Source organism: Pyrus communis, chromosome 10 (genome assembly GCF_963583255.1).
Source record: "Pyrus communis chromosome 10, drPyrComm1.1, whole genome shotgun sequence".
Classification (NCBI taxonomy): Eukaryota; Viridiplantae; Streptophyta; class Magnoliopsida; order Rosales; family Rosaceae; genus Pyrus; species Pyrus communis.
Window position 1 is genome coordinate 8,745,360 of NC_084812.1, and position 21,422 is coordinate 8,766,781.

The 21,422-nt window shown below is 37.6% G+C and overlaps 4 protein-coding genes across 7 annotated transcripts; 1 reads left to right on the forward strand and 3 right to left on the reverse strand.

Moving 5' to 3' along the window:
* Positions 1-1,720: 1,720 nt before the first annotated feature.
* Positions 1,721-3,167, forward strand: LOC137746479 (uncharacterized). 2 transcript variants are annotated; one of them, XM_068486500.1, is made up of 4 exons: positions 1,721-1,828; positions 1,940-2,013; positions 2,313-2,384; positions 2,570-3,167. In XM_068486500.1, exons 2-4 carry the CDS (start codon positions 1,948-1,950, stop codon positions 2,846-2,848), a joined length of 417 nt encoding a protein of 138 aa, XP_068342601.1. In that variant the 5' UTR covers positions 1,721-1,828; positions 1,940-1,947; the 3' UTR covers positions 2,849-3,167. The 2 variants fall into 2 exon arrangements, with proteins under 2 accessions (XP_068342601.1, XP_068342602.1); XM_068486501.1 differs by having other exon boundaries at positions 2,316-2,384.
* Positions 3,168-3,375: 208 nt separating this feature from the next.
* LOC137748655 (sulfite exporter TauE/SafE family protein 3-like) lies at positions 3,376-6,784 on the reverse strand. 2 transcript variants are annotated; one of them, XM_068488824.1, is made up of 12 exons: positions 6,401-6,784; positions 6,128-6,287; positions 5,836-6,036; positions 5,598-5,662; positions 5,310-5,349; positions 5,112-5,173; positions 4,901-4,987; positions 4,688-4,738; positions 4,326-4,547; positions 3,992-4,085; positions 3,775-3,915; positions 3,376-3,672 (listed from the first exon to the last, which is right to left on the reverse strand). In XM_068488824.1, the coding sequence occupies exons 1-12, from the start codon at positions 6,620-6,622 to the stop codon at positions 3,590-3,592; spliced, it is 1,428 nt and encodes a 475-aa protein (XP_068344925.1). In that variant the 5' UTR covers positions 6,623-6,784; the 3' UTR covers positions 3,376-3,589. The 2 variants fall into 2 exon arrangements, with proteins under 2 accessions (XP_068344925.1, XP_068344924.1); XM_068488823.1 differs by having other exon boundaries at positions 5,112-5,179.
* A 1,554-nt stretch (positions 6,785-8,338) lies between these two features.
* LOC137746742 (U1 small nuclear ribonucleoprotein 70 kDa-like) lies at positions 8,339-13,914 on the reverse strand. 2 transcript variants are annotated; one of them, XM_068486753.1, is made up of 10 exons: positions 13,668-13,914; positions 12,508-12,622; positions 12,308-12,387; positions 12,138-12,213; positions 11,985-12,049; positions 11,829-11,891; positions 10,310-10,391; positions 10,070-10,232; positions 9,729-9,800; positions 8,339-9,400 (listed from the first exon to the last, which is right to left on the reverse strand). In XM_068486753.1, exons 1-10 carry the CDS (start codon positions 13,767-13,769, stop codon positions 8,659-8,661), a joined length of 1,560 nt encoding a protein of 519 aa, XP_068342854.1. In that variant the 5' UTR covers positions 13,770-13,914; the 3' UTR covers positions 8,339-8,658. The 2 variants fall into 2 exon arrangements, with proteins under 2 accessions (XP_068342854.1, XP_068342853.1); XM_068486752.1 differs by lacking the exon at positions 13,668-13,914 and adding an exon at positions 12,885-13,282.
* Positions 13,915-16,542: 2,628 nt separating this feature from the next.
* LOC137748830 (proline-rich receptor-like protein kinase PERK4) lies at positions 16,543-20,525 on the reverse strand. Its single transcript, XM_068489019.1, has 8 exons — positions 19,673-20,525; positions 18,752-19,270; positions 18,379-18,465; positions 18,193-18,263; positions 18,027-18,103; positions 17,666-17,810; positions 17,381-17,542; positions 16,543-17,242 (listed from the first exon to the last, which is right to left on the reverse strand). The coding sequence occupies exons 1-8, from the start codon at positions 20,352-20,354 to the stop codon at positions 17,009-17,011; spliced, it is 1,977 nt and encodes a 658-aa protein (XP_068345120.1). The 5' UTR covers positions 20,355-20,525; the 3' UTR covers positions 16,543-17,008.
* Between the last annotated feature and the right edge of the window lie 897 nt (positions 20,526-21,422).

Sequence of the window (21,422 nt, forward strand, 5' to 3'; positions counted from 1 at the left end):
TAAGAACTTTACAAAATATTATTTTGTCACATCAGCTATAAAAATAAAATTTAACAGCTCTACTGAAAATGGTCTTAGCTTTATGCGCTTAGGATTTATTTTGTAACTTGAATAAATTTATAGTACGATATGGCTAGTATTTAAAAGAAAAATTAAACACATCCTCTCTTCTCGAATTTGTTAAAATCCATAATCAAGCACCCACTTAAAATTTCAAGCACAAGCAAAACATTTTCAATGAAAAAAATAAAGGAAAACTAATGAAAAAGGTTTGGAAACTTTGAGTTTTAACGATAAGGACAAAATAAAAGGTAAAGTAAGTACTACAAGTTTGACTTTTTAGTGTAAAAATATGATTTTTCGTTAAAACTCCCAAAAAATAATTGGCATCCGGCATGCAACATGCGGACTTCGATATATGGGATGATACAAAAACAAGTGGACAATACAACGTGTTAGCTATTGGGTGAGTAGATCAACCAAGATGGGAAAATGACCCTTGTTGGATTCTTTCATGGGGATTATAGGGATCTCGTAATCATGATTGTTCATCATACATCATGTGGTCAGAAATCATTTCAAAATTTAAAATAAATAGTATCTAACAAAAACTGACCATTACGATGTACAATTAATGGTCACGATCACGGAATCCCTAAGATCTCCAAGAAAAAGATCAAGTTTAGACAAAATTGTTCTATGTGATCTTACGTTGCATGTTACTTAATCATTTGCCTTTTGAAAAAAGTTGAAACTTATGACCTCAATATTCCAACATATATTTTTTTCACACTAAAGTTATAAATTTTCATGTTTATTCACACACGACGGTTGGTTCTTGTAACTTTATAAATTATGAGTTTTGTCCAAATACATTAAGATTAAGTACATACTTGCATAAAGTGGACGAGGAAGTCAAATTTTCATAAAGAAAATGCTAGAGAGATCATATTTTGTAAATCATGTGATGTGACGGTTAATTGTTGAATTTTTTTAATGATTTAAAGAATGAATACAATCATCAACTGCCACATTATGTAATCTACAAAATATGGTTCAAGATGTCAACAAAATAGATGTTTATTTTATAAAGTTTTAGAAGATGGACCAACCATCCAACAATAATTACATGGTGCTACCCCAACTTAGAACAACATGTATGAGGGTTTCACACAAAATGTCTCGGTCCAATAGTAGTAGAATCATCCATTAAAGGCCTAATTGAAATACCAGTCCTCATGGTGTTACAATAGTCGAAAGATAGCACATGTAGCAGAAAAATTAGGATTTAAACTCAGTTGCATTGTTAATTGTTTATGGGGATAGAGGTACTCACCTCATAACGGTTCAAAAAATCAAGCCACCTCGTTCTGTATTGTCTAAGATTTTCTTTTATACATATATATGTCTTTAATTGAAAGAACTTATTTTAATTTTTTTATTGAGGTGTAAGTGGTCTTTTACCATAGTGATGGAAAAGTGTAGAGCATTTATATGATAACGTAAGTTCAAACTCCGTTGTTAACTAATCTAACAAAATTTATCGTTTGACAAAAAAAAAATTTAAAAGACTTGTAGGCTTGTAGCCACCTTAATCATTCAAGCATGCGTTAAACTTAAAACGAAGGTAAATAATTGGCGCCAAAGTAAATATTCCAACTCCATTTCCCGCCAAGTATTTATTTATTTATTTTGGATGGTAGTCTTTATATAATTCCACCATGTCGTTGCTCACTCTTTCGCTGTAAGTCACTGAAACCGCTGCTTTTCTTCATTCTTCCGCCGCCGTTTCTCGATCACTCCGGTTCTCTGAGATAAAACCCGCAAGGTTCGAGTTCGAAATTCTCACATTTTATGCTTTTTAATTCAACTTTTTGTTAATTTTTTTGTCTAGTTTGTAATTTTTGTTTTGTAATTAATGTTTGTTCCTCGCTTGTAGACTTTGCAATGGCGACGAAGAATGACGATGCCTCCTCCTCAGCAGACTCTCCGGATCCGGTTCTTGAGGACGAGGTTTGCTTTCACCTCTGTGTTCTGTCTAATCTAACGGCGTTTGTTTCTACATCATCTCTCCGTCGCTCAGTTTTGATTCGTAGGATAGGATCAATGTGGAAGAATTTGAGTGAACATGTGAAATTTCCGAGTTTTTGTTTTGCCGTTAGACATTGATATTTTGACGCGCACTGCGTGCTCGATCTATTGTTTCAGCGAAGATGTGATGTCTTAGTGGTTTGGTTTATGTTGGATTTGATGAATTGGTCTGAATTGTTTCAATCTAATAGCGGTGATGTTTTACATTTCGAACTTTCTAGCAGCACAGAGGAATTGTTGACGAAAAGAGAGTTCGCGATATGAAAAGAAAAGCTTCCTTAAACTACTATGATGTAAGAGATTCCGTGCTTCCTTTACTTGCTTAAACTTTATATCTTGTTCGATTGGGTTGGGTTTGTAGATCGTAGTTATACATGGATGTTCTTGTATCGTTGTAAAGTTAGATTAAACTGATATCGTCGTGATTATTATTATGGAGGGTTTTAGTGGTCTGATTGCTCTTATCTCTTGTGCTAAGTGGCCTATTGAGAAAAAGGGTTCCAAGAAACGGAGGACTTCCAACAATGAATGTGCAAAATTGTCGGACCAAATTGCTCTCCAAGGCGCAATGATGATCGAGATGGCCAACAGGAGATATGAGGGTAACAGGTTAAGAAATGAGATTAACACGTTAAGAGATGAGGTTGACATGTTGAGATATGAGGTTGGCACGTTAAGAGATGAGGCAACTCTAAGAGAAATGGAGCTCCAGCAACCGTTAAACCATGTCCGTAGTTACAAACGTTGTGTTCCCTAATTCAGAAGTTTTCGAGGCAGGAAAAGAGGAACGTTATGATGAGAAGAATGCGTGAGAGGAAAGACGGAACTAGCAACATGGATTGTTTAAATGAGTAGGTGATCATTGATTAGGTTGTATCAATAGACCTGCCCTTTTATTTTCAACGTACATTTAAGTGCTAATGGTTCTAAATCACTGTAATGAACTGTGTAAGTTGTAGACTGTTATGTACTTTTCCGATGTAGGGTTTTGGCCATTCATATTCATGTTTTGTATCGAGCCACACAACCCCAAGCCATATCATCTGTAACCTATGTACTCCGGTATCATAACAGAAACTGTCACGAAGAAAAAATCATGTGTTGCAGCTGCATTTTTTGTATTAGTTGCAACTGCTGCTGCATTTACTGGTCAGCAATCGTGTAGTGAGAAAGATAATTGCAGTCCTTGGGAGATTATCCATCGTCATCTACATTCTAGCCTTGACAATTTTCCGGCTGGGTTGGGTGCGGGACATTTGTGGCTGTTCGATTTTGCTTACAATCTCCAAGATTCAGTCACGGACTTGTAATGCGCAAATATTAGAAACTGATTGGAACAATTGATTGTTTAAAAGTCCAGTACATAAATAGCACGCAACCTTTGCCAGAAAATTAATGGAAAAATATACAAACATATATGAAAAGTAGATTGAAGTGTGGATGTAGTTATCTTGGGTTGAGAAATTCCATGGCAATAATCGAATTGCACAACATATCCTTAAGACGGGATACAGAAATTTTCAAATCCCATGTACTCTTGATTCTCCATCTTCTCAACCATGTTTGCTATGCCCACCCCGCCTGAAATATACATCAAAACAAAGTTACGCGTTGTTGAGAGGAAGTGCTTTAGGGCAGTATTAATAAATATACGCGTGTTATAATTCGCGTGATAGTGGTTACCTAAGCTGATTGCGCTAACGAAGATTGTCAAAGCTAGAATGAAGATGACGATGGATGCTCTCCCAAGGACTGCAATGATCTTTCTCACTACATGCTGACCAGTAAATGCAGCAATTGTTGCAACCAAGACGAAATAAGCAGCTGCAGCAGAGAGTAAACTTGAAACAATTAGTTTTGTTTTCCGGGTTTATCTGGAGTTAGATTATTGCTTGCTTACCATAGGGGACCGGGAAACGGTTGAGAAGGTAATACTGAACAACTGACATGGAGGATGAGAATAGCATTGCAAAGGTGGATGTAGCACTTGCTACCTGCAATAGAAAATGAAATAAAAATTCATCAATCTGGTTTCATTTTTCTGCTTATTTCAGTTGCAGCAGAGATTTTAAGTTCGCGACATTTTCCGTTATGATACCCGATTATGTAGGTTATAGATGAAATGCCGCCCAACACAAGCAGTGGACGTGAATGACCAAAATCCCATATCGAAGAAGTACGACAACAATCTACGAGTTAAAAGTACGTGGTTCACTACTTGCATCGAACTATACCTGAGGAGGAATTCCCAATTCAAGAAAAAGGGGTCCCAAGATGAAACCGCCTCCCAAGCCAAGTAGTCCACCGACCATACCAGCTACAATTCCACAGCTGCAGTAGAGAAAAATATGATGCAACTTCCAGTTTGTGATTTCCTTTCCTTTTGATGCAATCACTCTGGTGCCTTTGCGTAAGCATATGGCTTCGAAGAGCGTTACGGAAAGTGCAATTGGTACCTATGTATGCAATTATAAAACAATTATGTTTGAGCTAGCTGATCATCATTGGGGAAAATATGAGTATTAAAGTTCATATTTCATGTTTCTCGAGTTCTTAGGAGAATTCTCATACTTACTACTCGAGTTTTTATCGTTACCTGCAATGAGTTCATGATCCAGAACGTGGTTGAGCAAGTTTCGGTATACGTCTGCATAAAGATTCAGATAGTTTCATTCAGTAACAAAAGTACAAAACCATTGTGCTTTCGGAATGAAGGCAGAGGAATTAAAAATATGAAACTTGTAGCTGAAGAAATCCAAGGTCTACTAGCTATTGACTAGATTGGTAGTAATGATCAGATTAAACCAACCTTAACAATCTGGACAATAAGAAAAGCCACCCAGACATACATGAGCAACGATAACTCTTTCCAGTAAATGTTTCGCGTTATTGGTACCTGGATAGAATTGTTTATAAATTCAACACAACAGCAACTGAAAAAAAAATGCAGATAACCAAGAAATTTTCCGAAAGAGTACTGCGCAAGAGGTCTAATGATATGATTGGGAGTGGGGACTCACCTCCTCATCTTGCGATGAAGCTGGACCACTAGGTAGCGGTTTGTAGTCTTCCCCAGAACCCTCTGCAACTAAGGAGGTTAGTTAGCACCATTGTTCTCAAACATATGCAAACATATAGATATTGAATAAGTGTTTACTATTATCAATTTTCTTTTGAGTCCTCATTTGGATGTTTGGATGCGACGAATGAGCACTCACCATCCTGTTTGGTCTCTGATTCTAACATATTTTCTGCTTCCTGAAAGTCAGTAAAACATCAGATTCCTTGTTAGTAGGTTGGAAAGAACACACTCATTGATAGCTCTAGAAATAGCTAAGTGGAAAGGGAAGTGATTTTCGTACACTTCTCCTTCTCCACCTCTCTTTATTTCTGTCCCTTGATTGACCTTTGATTTATTCAATCCAAAGGTCAAGAAATATGGGAAGGTGCTAAAAGGGAGAAAAGGGTTATTTGCGGAAATCATTTCCCGTGAATAAATATCTTACCTTCTTCATCATTGTTTCCTTCTTCCATGTTTCCACGCCTTTCATCAAAGCTTTTGCTGCTGTACCTGCCACAACTCGGAAGAATATCTATAAGACTATTGGGAATGCATAGATATATCGAAAAACTTTGATCTGCTTCTCTTTTAGCAGAGTTCATATTCCATTTGATCATATCACTATTCAAAGAAGACAAAACTGATAGAAATCCATGTTCGGAATGTTACTACATAGTACATACCTAAGAAGAGGATGATAAGTAGAACTGTGACCATCCAATCGGCAAACACGACGTTGAAGGCAACTCCGATGCTGATCCCTAGCATGAGCATGGGCTGAAAGAGCAACGCCAGATCATAATCTATGAGGGGCATGTCCAATGTTGGGTGCCTAAGCCTCAAATTGAAGTATACTGTTGATCCTGCAGCCCCCATTATCATACCTGCATCACCAAAAGGATGACAAACAGTTGATTCAAGATTAAAACTTTAGATTAACAAAGTTAAAGGAAAGATTGAGAGGTGATTACTGACACTTGGAAATCGCGGTGGAAGACTTGGGATCGAAGCCAACGATCAAGGCGAGCATTGGAACAAAAATTCCTCCACCACCAACACCGCCAACACTACCCAATGCAGCACCAAAGAATCCAACTACTGAACCTACTACAATTTTCCAACCAAACTTCATCTCCTGCTCAACCAAAATATACACATACATGTCAAAATTCAAATAAAACCACAAAAGCCGAAAGACATCTGTCTTTCCGTCTCTTTCTGTGTGTAAAGAGAGATTGAACAACTCACAGGCCAAACAGGCTGATAAGAAGAACCTCCAGCCTGCCATAGAAAATTAATCACTCTCGCAAAAATTGGTTCTTGCTCAACAAAAATTTCCCCCTTGATAATCTCGTCTTTCAGAGGCCTTTCTGCACTGGCAACTTCAGTGAATACTGCCCATGCTATTGCTAATGCTGCTGCTCCTGCTGACATTTTTACTGCCCTCTGAGTGAACATGTTTCGAGCCATTCGGGTATAAAAAAGATGAAAATTTGATAACAAGGCAAGGAAGTTATGAATCTCAGAAGCTATTTTCTGTATGTATATTTCTCCAGTTGAATTTATTTTTCAACTCCTCTTAAAATTCGTGTGTTTTTCAAGTGCAGTGTAGGGGTGGAGGAAAACATGAAGAATGCCTGCTCCCTACATTTATAATTCTTCTCTCTATTTATTTGCATGTCCTATTTACGCTCCCATTTGGGACCCACAAATCATACATACATACATATATGCATGCATGCATGCATACATACATACATACATACATACATGTAATATATATATATATATATATGAGAATTTGATTTGAGCGTGACAGCATACTGTTACGTGGTGTTACTAATTCACGTGTTATAATATAACTGGACTAAAAAGTTGATATGAAACAATTAAAAGTAAGGTGTCATTAAATAAATTCACGTGTTATAATATGAGTTCATTGATAATATCACGTACCATTGTTTTTGGATTCTCAATCATTCCAACTTGAAATTGATGAAAGTGAAAGCAGATTGGAGAAAACACCAAATGCACTCTCTAAACTTTGGTAAGCAAACTTTCACATCTTTTGTGTCTTTAATTATTTTATCAAGGATTCAAGAAAATAATAAAATGACAATAATCCCTTCATTTCCTTTGGTAAGTGAGAATTACTAGTTCTTGGTAAATTTAGTGCACCGGTCCCAATTTCTGAATCCCATGTTTTCTCGTCCACAATCCATCATCCTTCTGATCATGAAGCCTTGTAGAAGTTCAAGTAAGAGGATATGATAATAACAAGTGGGTTCACTCCTCGTTTTTGGGATTACAACGATCGACCAATTGACATAAAACATAACAAGAATTTTTTATTTTACTAACCATAAATAAATGAGGTTCGGGTTATGTTCTCCCATATATTGGTTTGAATTTAAAAAAGTTGAGATATGAGTTAGCGCCCGAGCAAAACTGTGACTAATTAGAAATGTAAATAAATGACATCACAAATCAAAACATAATCATTGTTACTTGTTTTCTAATCAAGTTGCTCTGTTGAAATTTTTGTTATTTTTACCACAAAACAAGAATATCGGCTTCCGAGAAATTTCCGAGAAGCGGCTTCCGAGTAATTTCTGAGAAGCGGCTTCTTTGAAGCAGCAGTGGCTGCACGAACAAGCGTTAGGCGAGGCGGTGGTGCTCTAGTGTCTAGTCTGTCTATATGAAGCTTCATCGCTGCTTCATGGTTTTTGGCTGCTTCTTTGCTCTTTATAATCTCACCCCACAACCACTTCCAAACAAAGAAAATAACGTTTAACCCTAACTTTCAAATGAGAACGAAAACTAATCACGCTATGGATGACAATGCATATTAGTACGTGAGTAGTTTGGGAGCCAACCTGATGGCATTCTGGCTCGTTGAAGAAGAGGGACTTATGTGGCACGAGTACTATCCACTAATCACAATCTCGTGAAAAAAATAATATAAAAACACATGACAATACGTGATCAACTCACAATACCACAATTCCCGTTTCTTCACAATAACAGAAAGTAACAGTGGCAGGTAACAGGGAAAACATATTTAATCGATGCAACGATTGTGGGTGGGCAACGATAAATTTAGCCTAAAAGAAAACCAATTCGGCTTAAAGTTGGACCTCATACCATTGCAGCCCAAAATTAACAGGATTTTCAAGAGAAATAAAATGTCACAAGAAACAATTAATTCTCACAAATGTGATAAAAGGTTTACATAGAGGTGAAATCTCTACCTATTTCCACCAGCACAAACGTTCACACATTAAAACCACCCAACAACACACAATATTTCCAACTTAAAGACATCTTCATCGCAAAACATTTAAACACGGTCTCTAAATAGGATTTAGACGAAAGAACGAGAAAAATAATATAGCAATAAGATCCACACTTCTGCATAAGACGCAATCTCGAGCACTGATCAAACCAAGTAGAGTGAATATCTCACCAGTGAGGTCCGGAAGCTTGAGAGGTTTCAAATTTCAGTCTTAATACTCATTGTAGTCTCGAGATAGTGATCTAGATGACCTCTGATAATCTCCCTCGACATCTCCACCCCTCTCCCTTTCACGGGGATCAGCTGGTGCTTGTTCATAATGGTAATCATCCTCTTCCATTCGATCATAGCGATCATGAGCACGGTCAGGATATTGTTTGTAGCGGTCATCATCATGCTGGACATCCAATTGATCATACTGGCTACGATGATGCTCGTAGGGCTCAACATCATCATCTGGCTCTGAGTGCCTATGGCCATGCCCAGGTTGTTCAAACCAACCCTGGTCATCTTCTGGGGCAGTGTGGTCATAACCCCGCTCCCGATCCCCATGTCGGACCCTCTCATGTTTTGATTCAATACGGTCATGGGAACGGCCACGGTCATGCTCAGGTTCCCCAACTTCGTAATCCCTCTCCCTGTCTCTAGAGCGATGATCACGATCACGCTCCCGATCACGGTCTCTGTCTCGATCACGACCATGCTCATAGTCGCGACCACGATCCCGTCCTCGTTCACGCGTACGATCCCGATCACGATCACGACCACCACGATCTCTTTCCCTATCCCTGTCCTTGTCCCTGTTTCTATCACGATCTCTGTGGTGCCTATCTTCTCTGTGATCACGATCTCTAGACTTGTCATGGGAGCGTTCACGAGAGCGCTCGCGGGACTTCTCCCGTTCTCTTTCCTTTTCTTTCTCTTTTCCTCTTTCACGGGATTTTTCTCTATCCCTGAAAATCATTTCACTCAATATCAATCACACAGAAAGCAAATACTGAAATTGCATCAATCTAAGAAAACTTAGGCAACACCTACAAAGCATAACAAATGGCAGAACGAAAACTTCAAGACTATTGTTGCAAAACTTTTACCTCTCACGATTACCTATCATTATAGTATACAAGTAAAAAGCAGTCCATAACCATTATGCAGCACGTAATATCTTCTTTTTGTTTTTTATAATTAGAATCCAGTTATATTATTTTTTAAAATTTCGTGTTGAGTTTCACTACACCTAAAACCTTTAGACAGTGTGCACAACAATTTGGAAAATCTTACAAGTCTACATGTCGCTCCTCGCGTGCCCTTGGCTCCTCAGACCGGGGTTGTCCTCCAGATTGTACTTGCTCCCTAAGCAAATAATGATGAATGTTATAGTTAGCAAAGACGCCAAGAAAATTATATGAGAAAACAAACTTAAACAACTAAACACATAGAACTTGGAAGTCAACAAAGAAACAGTAAAACAGTTTAATATTATGCTGAATTACATAATAGGAAGACAAAGAAACTGCTCCTGAGATACACTTAAAAGATAAATTCTTGTAACAAAGTAAGTGTAGAAGCACGTCAGTTTTCCAATGACAGAAGCATGGAAATGTTGAAATCGAACTACATACCTTCCAGAATATCTCTGATTGACATCTTCACCTCCAACTCTGGTAGTTCCAAGCCCACCACCCAGTCGGCGGGGTCGCCAATTAGGAACTGTTCTACCACGTTCAACATCAACAAGTACCCTTCTTCCCTCAATTTTCCTCCCATCAGCTTGTTTGTATGCAGCTGTGACATATACAGCTAGCATTAGAAACAAAGGACCAATCACAAGATAATTTTTAGTGCATAATAACAAGGCAAACCTTTCATGTCCCTTGTATGCATGTATTCAATGAATCCATAGCCTCTAGGTTTATTTGTTTCTTTGTCAGTGACCAATCGAACCTGAAATCTCAAATAATAATAAAATTAATAAACCAGATAAATAGACAATTCAGATCTTAAGCAAAGACTGCTCAAGACTAAGAAATATGCATAGATGTTTTAACATTTACAACAAGGCATCATACTACAAAATCTTAAATATTGAATCCTAAATGGCACGGCAGACAGGCACTATGCCTCTTTAGCCGTGCTCACCTTTAAATCATACAGCTTCCATCGCAAGATGCATCACCACCGGCTAGAGTTGCAGAAAAACGGACATTTGTGGCCAATTTACCAGTTGGATAGACTATTGTCCCCTTACCAGGGAGATTTTTTAAATAATAAAAACTTATAACTACTATTGAAAATACCATGACATCAAGCTGCTGACGTATCTTTTCTGAGAGCCTTTAAAGCCACAAGTAAAAGTTTCAGCAGGAAATGCACGTTACTAAAAGTTCAAAGATGAAAGAAATGGTAATACTCCCTACATGATTTACCCAGTGCAGGGAAAAGAACAGAAGTTGGGGACTCCTTTTCTTGCTTGAAATAAAGGCCAAAAGACACAATGCATCACTGCTCTGCTCAACTTATAGTTATCAGCTTTGCTATGCAGGATGAAGCATCTTTGAAGTTGGATAGGGACAAATTATGGAATCAAAGATACCATATGTGAACCAATTACCGCATCTTACCAGGGATAGTCTTGGATGTTAGGACTTAGAAAGAATATATATCCTATGAAAACCCATTTCCAAGATCTCTTAAATAAAACCACATCAAAGAGGGATCTATGAATGGAGCAAACCAATATGAAATTACCATAATACTTGCAGTGACACCTGTGTTAATATAAAGGCTGCTGTGCAGGACGAAACACCATGTTTGTAATCAAGTAGGTAGAAATCAAAGATATTGATGAGTGCTCACTGCTTACCAGGGAACTTCTTCAACGTTAAAACTTAATGCTAATGTCCCTAGAAACACCCAATTCCAAGATCTCTATATAAAACCACTTCAAAAAGAGAGCTATGGAAGGATTTAAACAAACCCGCAAGACATTAATGGTATATTTGCAGAGACACCTGTAATAGTAATACAAATTTGCACCGACTCCACTAACACTAAAACTAAATCAGAGAGAACAAACTTGAAAGGCGTGATGATGCATTACCATTTATGGTAACGGCAACGTTTACGTCAAACAAGTTGGTTGAAAGGTGGATTTTTCAAATTCAGTTTTTCATGCATAAAATTTGTAAATATGTACCCCAGATATCTTTTGAAGAAAATATGAAAAAGGAAAACAATCCTGAAAACCCTGAGACTCCAGCATGCTTTTTTAAATTGAAAGATTAGAAAATCTGCAATTTGTAAAGGGAAATAAAGGATAAGCTACAGCACATGTGAACCTCTTACCGAACCCCCTTAGGGTTTCTCAAACAAAATACCTACCCGCTTGATTGGACCATAAACGTCAAACTCCCTTTTGATTCTGCTCTCAGTTGTCTCATAATTCTGCAAGAATACAGGGAAAATCACAAGTCAATCTTAATGAATATGAAGAATACGAGAAGGAAATCCAAAACTATACAAAAAAATGTTACTTACGAGCCTAGCAACAAACAAAGTCTTGTATGGATCTCCAGAAATACTCGGGTCATTATTTGGATCATCTGCACGAAAACCGATGTTAGGAAGACAAGAAAACAGAAACTCCAAGACTCCAAACTCTTACAATCAAGAAAAGAAGGAGGTGATTACATTTCTCTAACTCTTCCGCAGCCTTTGCTGCACCCTTCTCAAGCCTTAACTGGTGTATTCGAGCCCTTCTTTGTGTCTGAATCCCACAGAGCAAAACAGATACATGTCAGTACGAACAAAGATTTCATAACGCTAAGTCCTCATACAAGTGATTCAAGTAAAAACCTTACAGGAGTTTCGCCCTTTCGGACAGGCGGATTATACTCAGGATCTCCAGGCTCCGCAAACTTACTCACAAATTGCGCTACCCCTTCATTATCCAAAAATCAACAAAAACATTAATAAATACTAGTATAAAATTAACAGCTACAAGACAGAAATTAATACCAAATTGAAACCAATCAACGCCCATTTAAGATGGTAAACAGACCTGTCAAAGGTGGGCACTTTTTCTTCTCCGGAGGCGGTTTGAAATCCAACGGCGGTCGAGGCTCAAACAGCTTTAAAAGGTTGGTTGTTAGACCAGTGGGGTGGCTCTGCCCAATCTGCAAACAAATTTTTCCAAATCAACATCCCTTACAAAATACATCCAGAACTTCACAATATTTACAAAATTACCAATTACACACTGCCCAGAAACATCGAAATTTGATAAATCAGGATAAAATTACAGAGATAAGTCCAAAATTTAACTAGGGTTTTTCTAAAAACAAAGAAAATCGCATAATTAATCAAGCAATTTGAGAATTAAAAACTCGAGCTTTAACAAACGTTTGCGTGAATAGCATAAAAAACCCTAGGACGAACCATCTTGAGCTGAAGAACATTTTGGCGGTTCTGGGCCTTGGTTCGGCCCTGAACGGCGGCGTTTTGGCCGCGCATGAAAGCATCGTTGTTGAAGTCTCCCATGGCGAAGCGATGATCGGATCTGGGCTAGGAGTCCGAGTACTCGTACTCAGATGGTGAAGATTGCATAAATATATGGGCGATTCGGATCCGGTTGCAACAGTCGGGTCGGGGTCGGAGTCGGACTGGTGAAGCCAGATAGCGGCAGCGAAAGTTTGTGAAGGGTTTTCGCGAAGGTATTTATAGACGCCAATATTGTGTGTGAGTTTTTTCGGGTAATTACATTATTTTCCCGGTATTCTTCATTCTCATCGGGCCGGAAAAGACCTTTTTATTCTATCAATGTGCCGATAGATTGTGTTTAAGTCAAGGGCGTTTTCGTCAATTGATCTAAATGGTGTTTTAGCTACATATAATTATGATAAAAGATTTACAAATAAGACAAATTTTCAATACATCAAGAATATAATCACAATTATTTATATCAAATCCTTAAAATTAAAGTGCTACGTTTAGTATTAACAATTGGGGACACATCGAAATCAAATGAATCATGACAAAATAACAGATATAAGCTAAATTAGTAAATATTTAGCTAGGGTTTTTTTTTTTTTTTTTAATCAAAGAAAATAGCATAACTAAACAAGCATTTTTTAATTAAAAACTCAGGCTTAAAAAAAAAAAAAAAAATTTAAAAACTTAAACCTTCACGAATAAGAACAAGAAACCCTAATTACGGCTAACCATTTTGAGCTGAACAACATTTTGGCGGTTGTGGGCCTTGGTTCGGCCCTGGACGGCGGCGTTTTGGCCGCGCATGAAGGCATCGCTGTTGAAGTCTCCCATGGCGAAACGATCGGAGCTGGATTACGGGTATATGAACAGTCCGAGTAATCGTAACCAGATAGTGAAGATATATGAATCCGGTTGAAACAGTCAGGTCGGACTCGTACCAGTCAAGCCCGATAGCGGCAGGGAAAGTTTCTTTTTTTTTTTTCCCCCTTTCTGGGAAGGGTTTTCGCGAGGGTATTTATAGAAGCCAAAGTCGGCCAAAACAAGTGAGATTTTTCAATGTAATCTGAACACGGAATGATACATCACATATCATTATACATTTGATAAAATATGTGTATTAAAAAGTAAAATTTTTTACTACTTATATAAAAACACGTGGTATATCATTTATGTTTCGGTCATAATGAAAAAGTTTTCGAAAGGCAATTTTCCCCGTAGTTTTTCTCGTTTGGGGATAGAATAGACTTTTTAATTTTTTGGGTTACGGAAGTGGCAAAGCCCAAAAAAATAATGCAAAAATCATACTGGGTGCCGGCCCATCTTACTATTGTTGTTTTTTTTTTTTTTGGAACCCATCTTACTGTTGTTAAAGCCTAACGTTTATTAAAATCTGTAATTGAAATTAGAGGAATTGAAGTACAGAGCAATTAGATCAATAAATAATGATTTTCATTGAAGTTATTTACTAATAATATGGAACTGGAGGATATATAATACTAAAAACTGTTTAACTATTTTTTTTTAATAATAACAAGGGTGGAAAAAAGCTGAATTCCAATTTGTGTTTGGTAACTAAAGAAAATCCAGCTTTTTTCGAAGTCAAGGCCATTCAAAGCAGAAAAAGCAAAGAAAAAATGAAGCAGCAAAAATGTTGCTTCTCAAAACCTGCTTTTTTCAAAATCAAGGCCTTTCAAAGCAAAAAAAGCAAAGAAAAGCTGAAGCAGCAAAAATTTTGCTTCTCAAAACCTGCTTTTTTCAAAGTAGGCATATGAACGGTATTCTTTGATGATTTTTTTTTAAAAATAGTGATCTTACCCTCGAGGACGTCATTGCCGATCTTGTTGACCTCAACTTGAAGGAGTGTTGGTCACCTGGAAAGACGTTGTCCTTGACTCCGCCACGACATCGTTCAATACTCCCAGTTTCAACAATCACAGTCATTGCCCTTGATTCTAGAACCAAATTGTGAATCGAAACAAAACCAAAATCAAATCCAATAGTCACACCTAATTGCTTTATTTCATAGCTGATTATTTCAATAGCATAACAAAAGTAGTTGTTTTTTTAGAAGCACAACGCTCATAGTACTATGGTTTAATAGTTTTTCTGTTCACTTATATGTGAGAGGTCTTAAGTTCGAATCTCATAAATGATGAGTTTGTAACCAATTTATTCCCACGTCTCCTTAGTTTTCATAATATCCTTGTATAAAAACAAAATATGTATGAAATTGGAGCATGAATGAAAACCAGATTGATTATTAAGATGCCCTATGAGATGTTAGGTTAAAATTTCATACTAATGCGAGGGTAAAATAATAGAATTCATGATTCCTTATTCTTTATAAATCAAAATACTACATCTCCTCAAATAATCTAACCGCTTGTTTGGAAAGTGTTTTTAAATTATTGAAAACACTTTTAGATTAAACATTCTTGGGTTCCAAAAGCACTTCAAGTTCCTTTCCAAAATTAACTTGCATTCCCAATAAATATTTTTTCCAAATTTGTTTGGGAAGTGTAATTAGCACTCCTAAAATCTCATTCTACACTCCTCACAAGTGTATTTTTCTTTCTAATTATAGAAAATTTGGAGTGCAAAATGAGATTTTTGGAGTCCAATAATAATTCCCATTTTTTTCTCTAAAAGCACTCTAAATCATTTAAAAGTACTTCCAAATGAGCCATATTCCTCCAAAATCAAAACTTTTTATTTTATTTATTTTTATTTTTTAACAAACAATAGTCTCTAAATCAAAGGGGTGGGGGAGTTGGCTAAGCCTTACAATGGGCCTACCATAATAATGTGGTTCAAGTTCGCCTTTAGCGGGAATCGAATCTAAGACCACTTACTTACAAGTGAAGAGGAATAACACTATATGTAGTATTAAGTTGCAAAAAATAATTCTTTATTTTGTGTCGACAACATATATGTTTTGATTCATCCATAGTTAATAAACGCATAAATAATTCATAATTGGAAACATGTTATTAATGTTTATACATACTCAATTTAGTCAACTAAAGTATGAACTATAACATATTTTTCATAATGAACATGAGCATCAGAAAAGATCTCCCTGAACCAATGAAAACTCCTAACCAAAAGATAACCAAACAATATTTGACAATATTAAAACCATGAAAAATCCCAAGGCTTAGCATGAAAAATGCAGCAAAAATTATGTTGCTTTTTAATTTCATAAAGAATTAAAAGATTACAAGAAAAACCCACGACATCAACCTCCACTAAACATTCCAATTTGTTAGAAAAATGAGGTTTTTTTGGGCAAAATATTAATTCAGATTAGCAAATCATTTGCGACAAGATCGTTAGTTGCAATTGCACCAATTACAAAATTCGTTTCTTGAAGGATATGCTTAAGCTGAGTAGATTTGTTTAACTTACTTAAAATTTAGATGAAAACGTTAGCTTTAGATCCTTCGATTTGAGAATGAAACTTTTCTTAATAATATATAGTGCAAATGATTGTGATGGGAATAAACATAATTTGCCTAAAGACTAAACTAGTGAAATTTGAAACACATTGAATAAATTAAATGTTTGAGCTAAAAACACAGAGATCAAAAGTCTAGGAGGTGCACTACCTCTCTGAAAGATACCATCAATAACTTTATAATTTGTGATACAAATAATTTTATTGAAAATAAAAGTATCCAACATTCAAGGCAATTCATAATAATACAGACAATCTATCTTCTAAGTCCAAAGTATTTGTACGGTATAGTACAAATCCATATTTATCAGAGAAAAGATCAAACTTAATTAAGCTAATCGAGATCTGGGTCATTTCAATTACCCCCAAAGTACACAATTACCCAAAGCAAATCAGCCCGCGGCCAGATCAATGGCACTCCAAATCTTCAATTAACCTCACATTTTTTCAGCTTAATCACAAAGTTCAATGACAAATTAGAACAGTAATCACGTTGCATGCATGCATGCATATGATCATCCTTTGCTTTCGTTTTTACAGTTTTATCGAACTGTGAATTTTAATTATGTCCTTTTAATTCAGTATTGTTGTTGAGCATGAGGGCTCAAAGTCCTCATTTCTTGGGTGTACTCATTTCTCTGGAGTCATTACTTGAAGTCCCGAATTCACTGCTCCCAAATTCCTGGCTTGAAAGGGCTAACTTTCTGAACTTCTTCATGTCAGCATTGTACGCCTGCGTATCGTAGTCCGAGCTTCCTCCACTGGCGTTGAACATAGAGCTCTTCCCGGGTTTTGTCCCTTCATTTAGATCATCCAGCGATACATCTCCTTCTAGTGCACGTACTATCTGTTTCGTTCACAAAATAAACAATATGTTATCAAACTGTCAATCTCAACTATTGGTCAAAATGAAATTTAATTTAAATGTTGAGACCACATTAATAACTATGAGTCTATGACAACATAACATGTTTGATATGTATACCTGGCTCATCTTTGCGCGCTTTCTAGCAGAGTGACGGATACTTGCAGCCGCGCACGCGACCATCCGGGCCATCTCATTGGGGTTGTAGTTATTGTCCAAACGGATATCTACTAGCTCCGCGTAATTATTATCCTCTAATGCACGAGTGAGAAGTGGTCGGGCCTGTACATTTGTGTCACATTTTGCACAAAATTAGTAAAACCTTAGTGATCATATACTCTAAATATTATAAAAAATAAAAAAAAATGATCAACATTGGAAAGGATAGAGCAAGCAAGTACTAACCCAGTCAACCAAGCTGTCGTCCATTGCATTTGAAGGATCCACTGGTTTCTTTCCAGTTATGAGTTCCAGGAGCATGACCCCAAATGAGAAAACATCAGACTTTTCTGTCAATTTTCCACTTGATGCGTATTCTGGAGCTAAATACCTGCATTATTCAGACGCAAAACCATAATTATATTTGGTAATTAGACCAACCCACTAATTAAGATGAGATTGAGAAATAATTACACAGATTGCTTGCGTTGCAAGCTACTAATAAAATTGATTCATTTTCGTATCTGACATAACCTATTGTACTATTCGAACTCAGGTCTCGAATGTAGGGGTAAAGGCTATCTATGAGAGAAGCTATGTGACATACCCGAAAGTTCCCATGACTCGTGTCGATACGTGGGTGTTATTGTCAGAGGACAGCTTGGCCAACCCAAAATCTGCAACCTGAAAGAACAGAAAAATGAATACATTAAAGGATGATCGAGATGTTGAATGATTTTGGCATGAAATTATAAACATCTTGGGGACTATACCATGGCTTCAAAGTTGTTATCAATGAGAATGTTAGCAGATTTGATATCACGATGGATGATTTTCGGGTGGCCTGGATGCAACTCAAGTTCCAATTAATTAGTAATGATGAGACTCCATATATATGTCAGACATATACAATAGTTAAATAAATGGGAAAAACGATACAAGGGCTGCGACTTTCTTACAATCTTCATGAAGGTATGCAAGCCCTTTGGCAGACCCAACTGCAATCCGAAGTCTAGTTGGCCAATCCATAGGTGGTAGACCCTTTCCTGCAACACAAAGTTTCAAAAATAGCTCAAAAGATGAACAAATACACAACCATTTAAACCAAACTTGTTGATTATCTTGTTGACCGCCTCTCTTTTCATTTTTATAAAACGAGAGATGATCAACAAAAATGTGTTGGATAGTAGCACTCATAATAGATTAAAGTAAATTGATGAATTTGATCTTTTTTTTTGTTGATGATTTGTTGTCATTTAGTGTTATCAACAAAATATTGACAATGTACTAGATTGTGTGATAGGGGAATATGCTAAGTGCATTCATACTCACCATGCAAGTGATATTCCATGGTTTTGTTGGGAACAAATTCATAGACCAGCATTCTCTGCTCACCAACAATACAATATCCAACCAGTGACACAAGATGTCGATGATGAACGCGACTAATGATCTCTACCTCCGCTGCGAATTCTCTTTCTCCTTGCCCACTGCCAGACTTGAGACTTTTCACTGCAATTATTGTTCCATTAGGCAAAACACCTTTGTGCACATACCCGAACCCGCCCTGACCCAACAAATTAGCCTGATCAAACCCATTAGTAGCGGCTGCTAGCTCATCATATGTGAATGTGCTCTTGTTGAAACCAAGTGCCATTGATGGTGAGGGAGGTGGTAATGGGGGTGCTGAGTAATTGGCGCTCACTTCACCGCTCATCGGCATTTGAGGAGGTGTTGAAGCCCAAGCACCACCACCAGGTGGTTGGTTGTTTAGCCTCATCACATGGTCTCCTTGTGGATTATTCATATCGTGCCAACTTTGTTGTTGTGTGTTGTAATAGCCACCACCAGCTGCGCGCATATAAAGTTGTTTTCCTTTATTGTATGAACAAGTCAATAAGTCTATTGCATGTTCTACGATAATTATATAATTTTCTTTTAGTTCAACCATTTCAACGTTTTCCGTATATGTCTTAAGCTCTTTGATTAGCAAGACATGAAAACAAACATTCCTAAAACACATCAAAGAATTCCAAAACTTTCCTAAAAGAATCATAATTTTAGATCACGCTTATATGATCTGTCAGTTTATGTGTACATCATACCATGTGGTAAGCTAATGTGGTAGGAAAATATGGTACTTCAAGCATTAGCGAAATAATGAATGTTGCTAGGGCAAAAAAGGAGAAAAAAACAATGAAAGTTATACATGGATTAATGCATGGGTGATGAACGAGTTAGGGTTTGACACACCTTTAGGAGCATCTCCATAGTACTGCATATCACGTCGCTTTCTCCTTCTCTTCCTGATGCAAACCACACAAACGACGAGCAAGACAATTATAATTACAGCTGCCCCAATTGCAACTCCCGCCGCCCTGCCTTTATTTGAAGATGATGATGTGTCGTCATCATCAGAACTACTTTTTGATGAGGAACTACTAGCACGTGGTGGCGTGAGTGCACCTGAGGGAGAAGTCCGAGAACGCCCTGGATGAGGAGGCGCACTCAAAGTCTCATTTTCAGCATCAGCCGCTGGTGTCTGTTGTGCCGGTGTTGCCTTCCCCGGCGATTCCTTAGCATGAGGTGGAGATGGGGTCGCCTCTTTTGGTGCAGGTGGAGACTGGGAGCCCTGCTTGGGCGGAGGTGGCGATGATGATGAAGACGAGTCCTTGGGAGGTGGCGATGATGATGAAGACGAGTCCTTGGGAGGCGGCGATGACGATGAAGACGAGTCCTTTGGAGGCGGGGATGATGATGGAGGCGGCGAGGACGGTGGTGGTGATGATGCCGGCGTCGAGGATGGTGGTGGCGCCGAAGATGAGTCCTCTGGGGATTCCTTTGGAGATGGACCAGATGGAGATGACTTGGACGAGTCCGGCGCAGGTGGTGAAGAAGATGAAGAGTCCGGGGATGGCTCACTATCAGAAGACATTATTCGTCTCTTGATCAACCTCCGGCCAAGGACTACTTTCCCAAAGAGATGTATGTTGTGGTGCCCGGAAACTTCACCTCTCCCAGAACTGCTCGTCGCAATGATTGAAGTCCCCTAAACCATGATCAAATTAAACAATATTTGAAAGAAACAACATTAGGTTTTGGAAGATCAATGTATCTCACGACGCATGCAATCATGCAGATGCATATAAGAGAGAAAATGCAAATGTGTAACTTAAACAAATGTACATGTACAAGTGCTACCAAGTAAAGATAACAACATTAGTATCGATCTCCCTCCAGGATTTAAATCCCATGTTCTGACATGTACGTATAACATTAAAAAAGAATTTTCTGAAATTTAAAATCGGATATTTTTGGAGAAAAGTTCGTAAGACCGTCTGGAAATTAAGGGGTGGAAAACAAATAATTAAGGTGGTACCTGGTGATCAATGAAAGAAGGTAGAAGGGTTCTCAAAGGAAAGGGAAAGAAGGTATGATTGCCATGGCATTATGGCCTCCTACAAAGGAGGGACCAACCCCTTAGCTCTCTCTCTAAACCTATCTATCTGTGTAGGCCAGCCCTTAACTTAGCATTTTGTTTGTTATTTCTTTTACCAGTTCTTCTCTCCCACTTTGGCACCTCGCTGCAATCCCCCACATTTGTATTTGCTTTACATTCTTCCCTCACAGCCAACAAATATTGCCTTCAAATTTAGACATTTCCTCCACCCTTCACGCGCTTCTCTTCACACTTGTTACAACTCACATCAACCAACTGAATAACCTACTCAGTAACAAGTAAACACAGCATAAAATGGTACCAAGAATAGTGACTTGTAGGTATTGTGTCCGTATAGGCCATACATCCGTTATTTTGTACCCGCTCACCACCTTATCCCCTCTTACACCACGGTAAAAGTTCAATTCTTACACTTCTTTGTTATTTTCTAGTTAGGACACAAATCGGTTAATTTTGTATATGTCGAGCATTTTTCTATCATTATTGTATTTTCCCTTCCTTCTCATCAGAACAATAGATAGTAATAATATCACTAGATATTGG

What these genes read in the sequence shown, in the direction of transcription:
- LOC137746479 (XM_068486500.1), top strand. Translation starts at nt 1,948, where the DNA reads ATGGCGACGAAGAATGACGATGCCTCCTCCTCAGCAGACTCTCCGGAT. An exon ending in ATCCGGTTCTTGAGGACGAG is followed by an intron (nt 2,014 to 2,312) that starts GTTTGCTTTCAC and finishes CGAACTTTCTAG; the next exon opens with CAGCACAGAGGAATTGTTGA. An exon ending in CTTCCTTAAACTACTATGAT is followed by an intron (nt 2,385 to 2,569) that starts GTAAGAGATTCC and finishes TCTTGTGCTAAG; the next exon opens with TGGCCTATTGAGAAAAAGGG.
- LOC137748655 (XM_068488823.1), bottom strand. Translation starts at nt 6,622, where the DNA reads ATGGCTCGAAACATGTTCACTCAGAGGGCAGTAAAAATGTCAGCAGGA. An exon ending in CTTATCAGCCTGTTTGGCCT is followed by an intron (nt 6,288 to 6,400) that starts GTGAGTTGTTCA and finishes TTGGTTGAGCAG; the next exon opens with GAGATGAAGTTTGGTTGGAA. An exon ending in GGATCATGAACTCATTGCAG is followed by an intron (nt 4,548 to 4,687) that starts GTAACGATAAAA and finishes TTGCATACATAG; the next exon opens with GTACCAATTGCACTTTCCGT.
- LOC137746742 (XM_068486753.1), bottom strand. Translation starts at nt 13,769, where the DNA reads ATGGGAGACTTCAACAGCGATGCCTTCATGCGCGGCCAAAACGCCGCC. An exon ending in AAAGTGCCCACCTTTGACAG is followed by an intron (nt 12,388 to 12,507) that starts GTCTGTTTACCA and finishes TGGATAATGAAG; the next exon opens with GGGTAGCGCAATTTGTGAGT. An exon ending in TCCGAAAGGGCGAAACTCCT is followed by an intron (nt 12,214 to 12,307) that starts GTAAGGTTTTTA and finishes TGTGGGATTCAG; the next exon opens with ACACAAAGAAGGGCTCGAAT.
- LOC137748830 (XM_068489019.1), bottom strand. Translation starts at nt 20,354, where the DNA reads ATGTCTTCTGATAGTGAGCCATCCCCGGACTCTTCATCTTCTTCACCA. An exon ending in CATGGAATATCACTTGCATG is followed by an intron (nt 18,466 to 18,751) that starts GTGAGTATGAAT and finishes TTTGTGTTGCAG; the next exon opens with GAAAGGGTCTACCACCTATG. An exon ending in TGCATACCTTCATGAAGATT is followed by an intron (nt 18,264 to 18,378) that starts GTAAGAAAGTCG and finishes AGTTGCATCCAG; the next exon opens with GCCACCCGAAAATCATCCAT.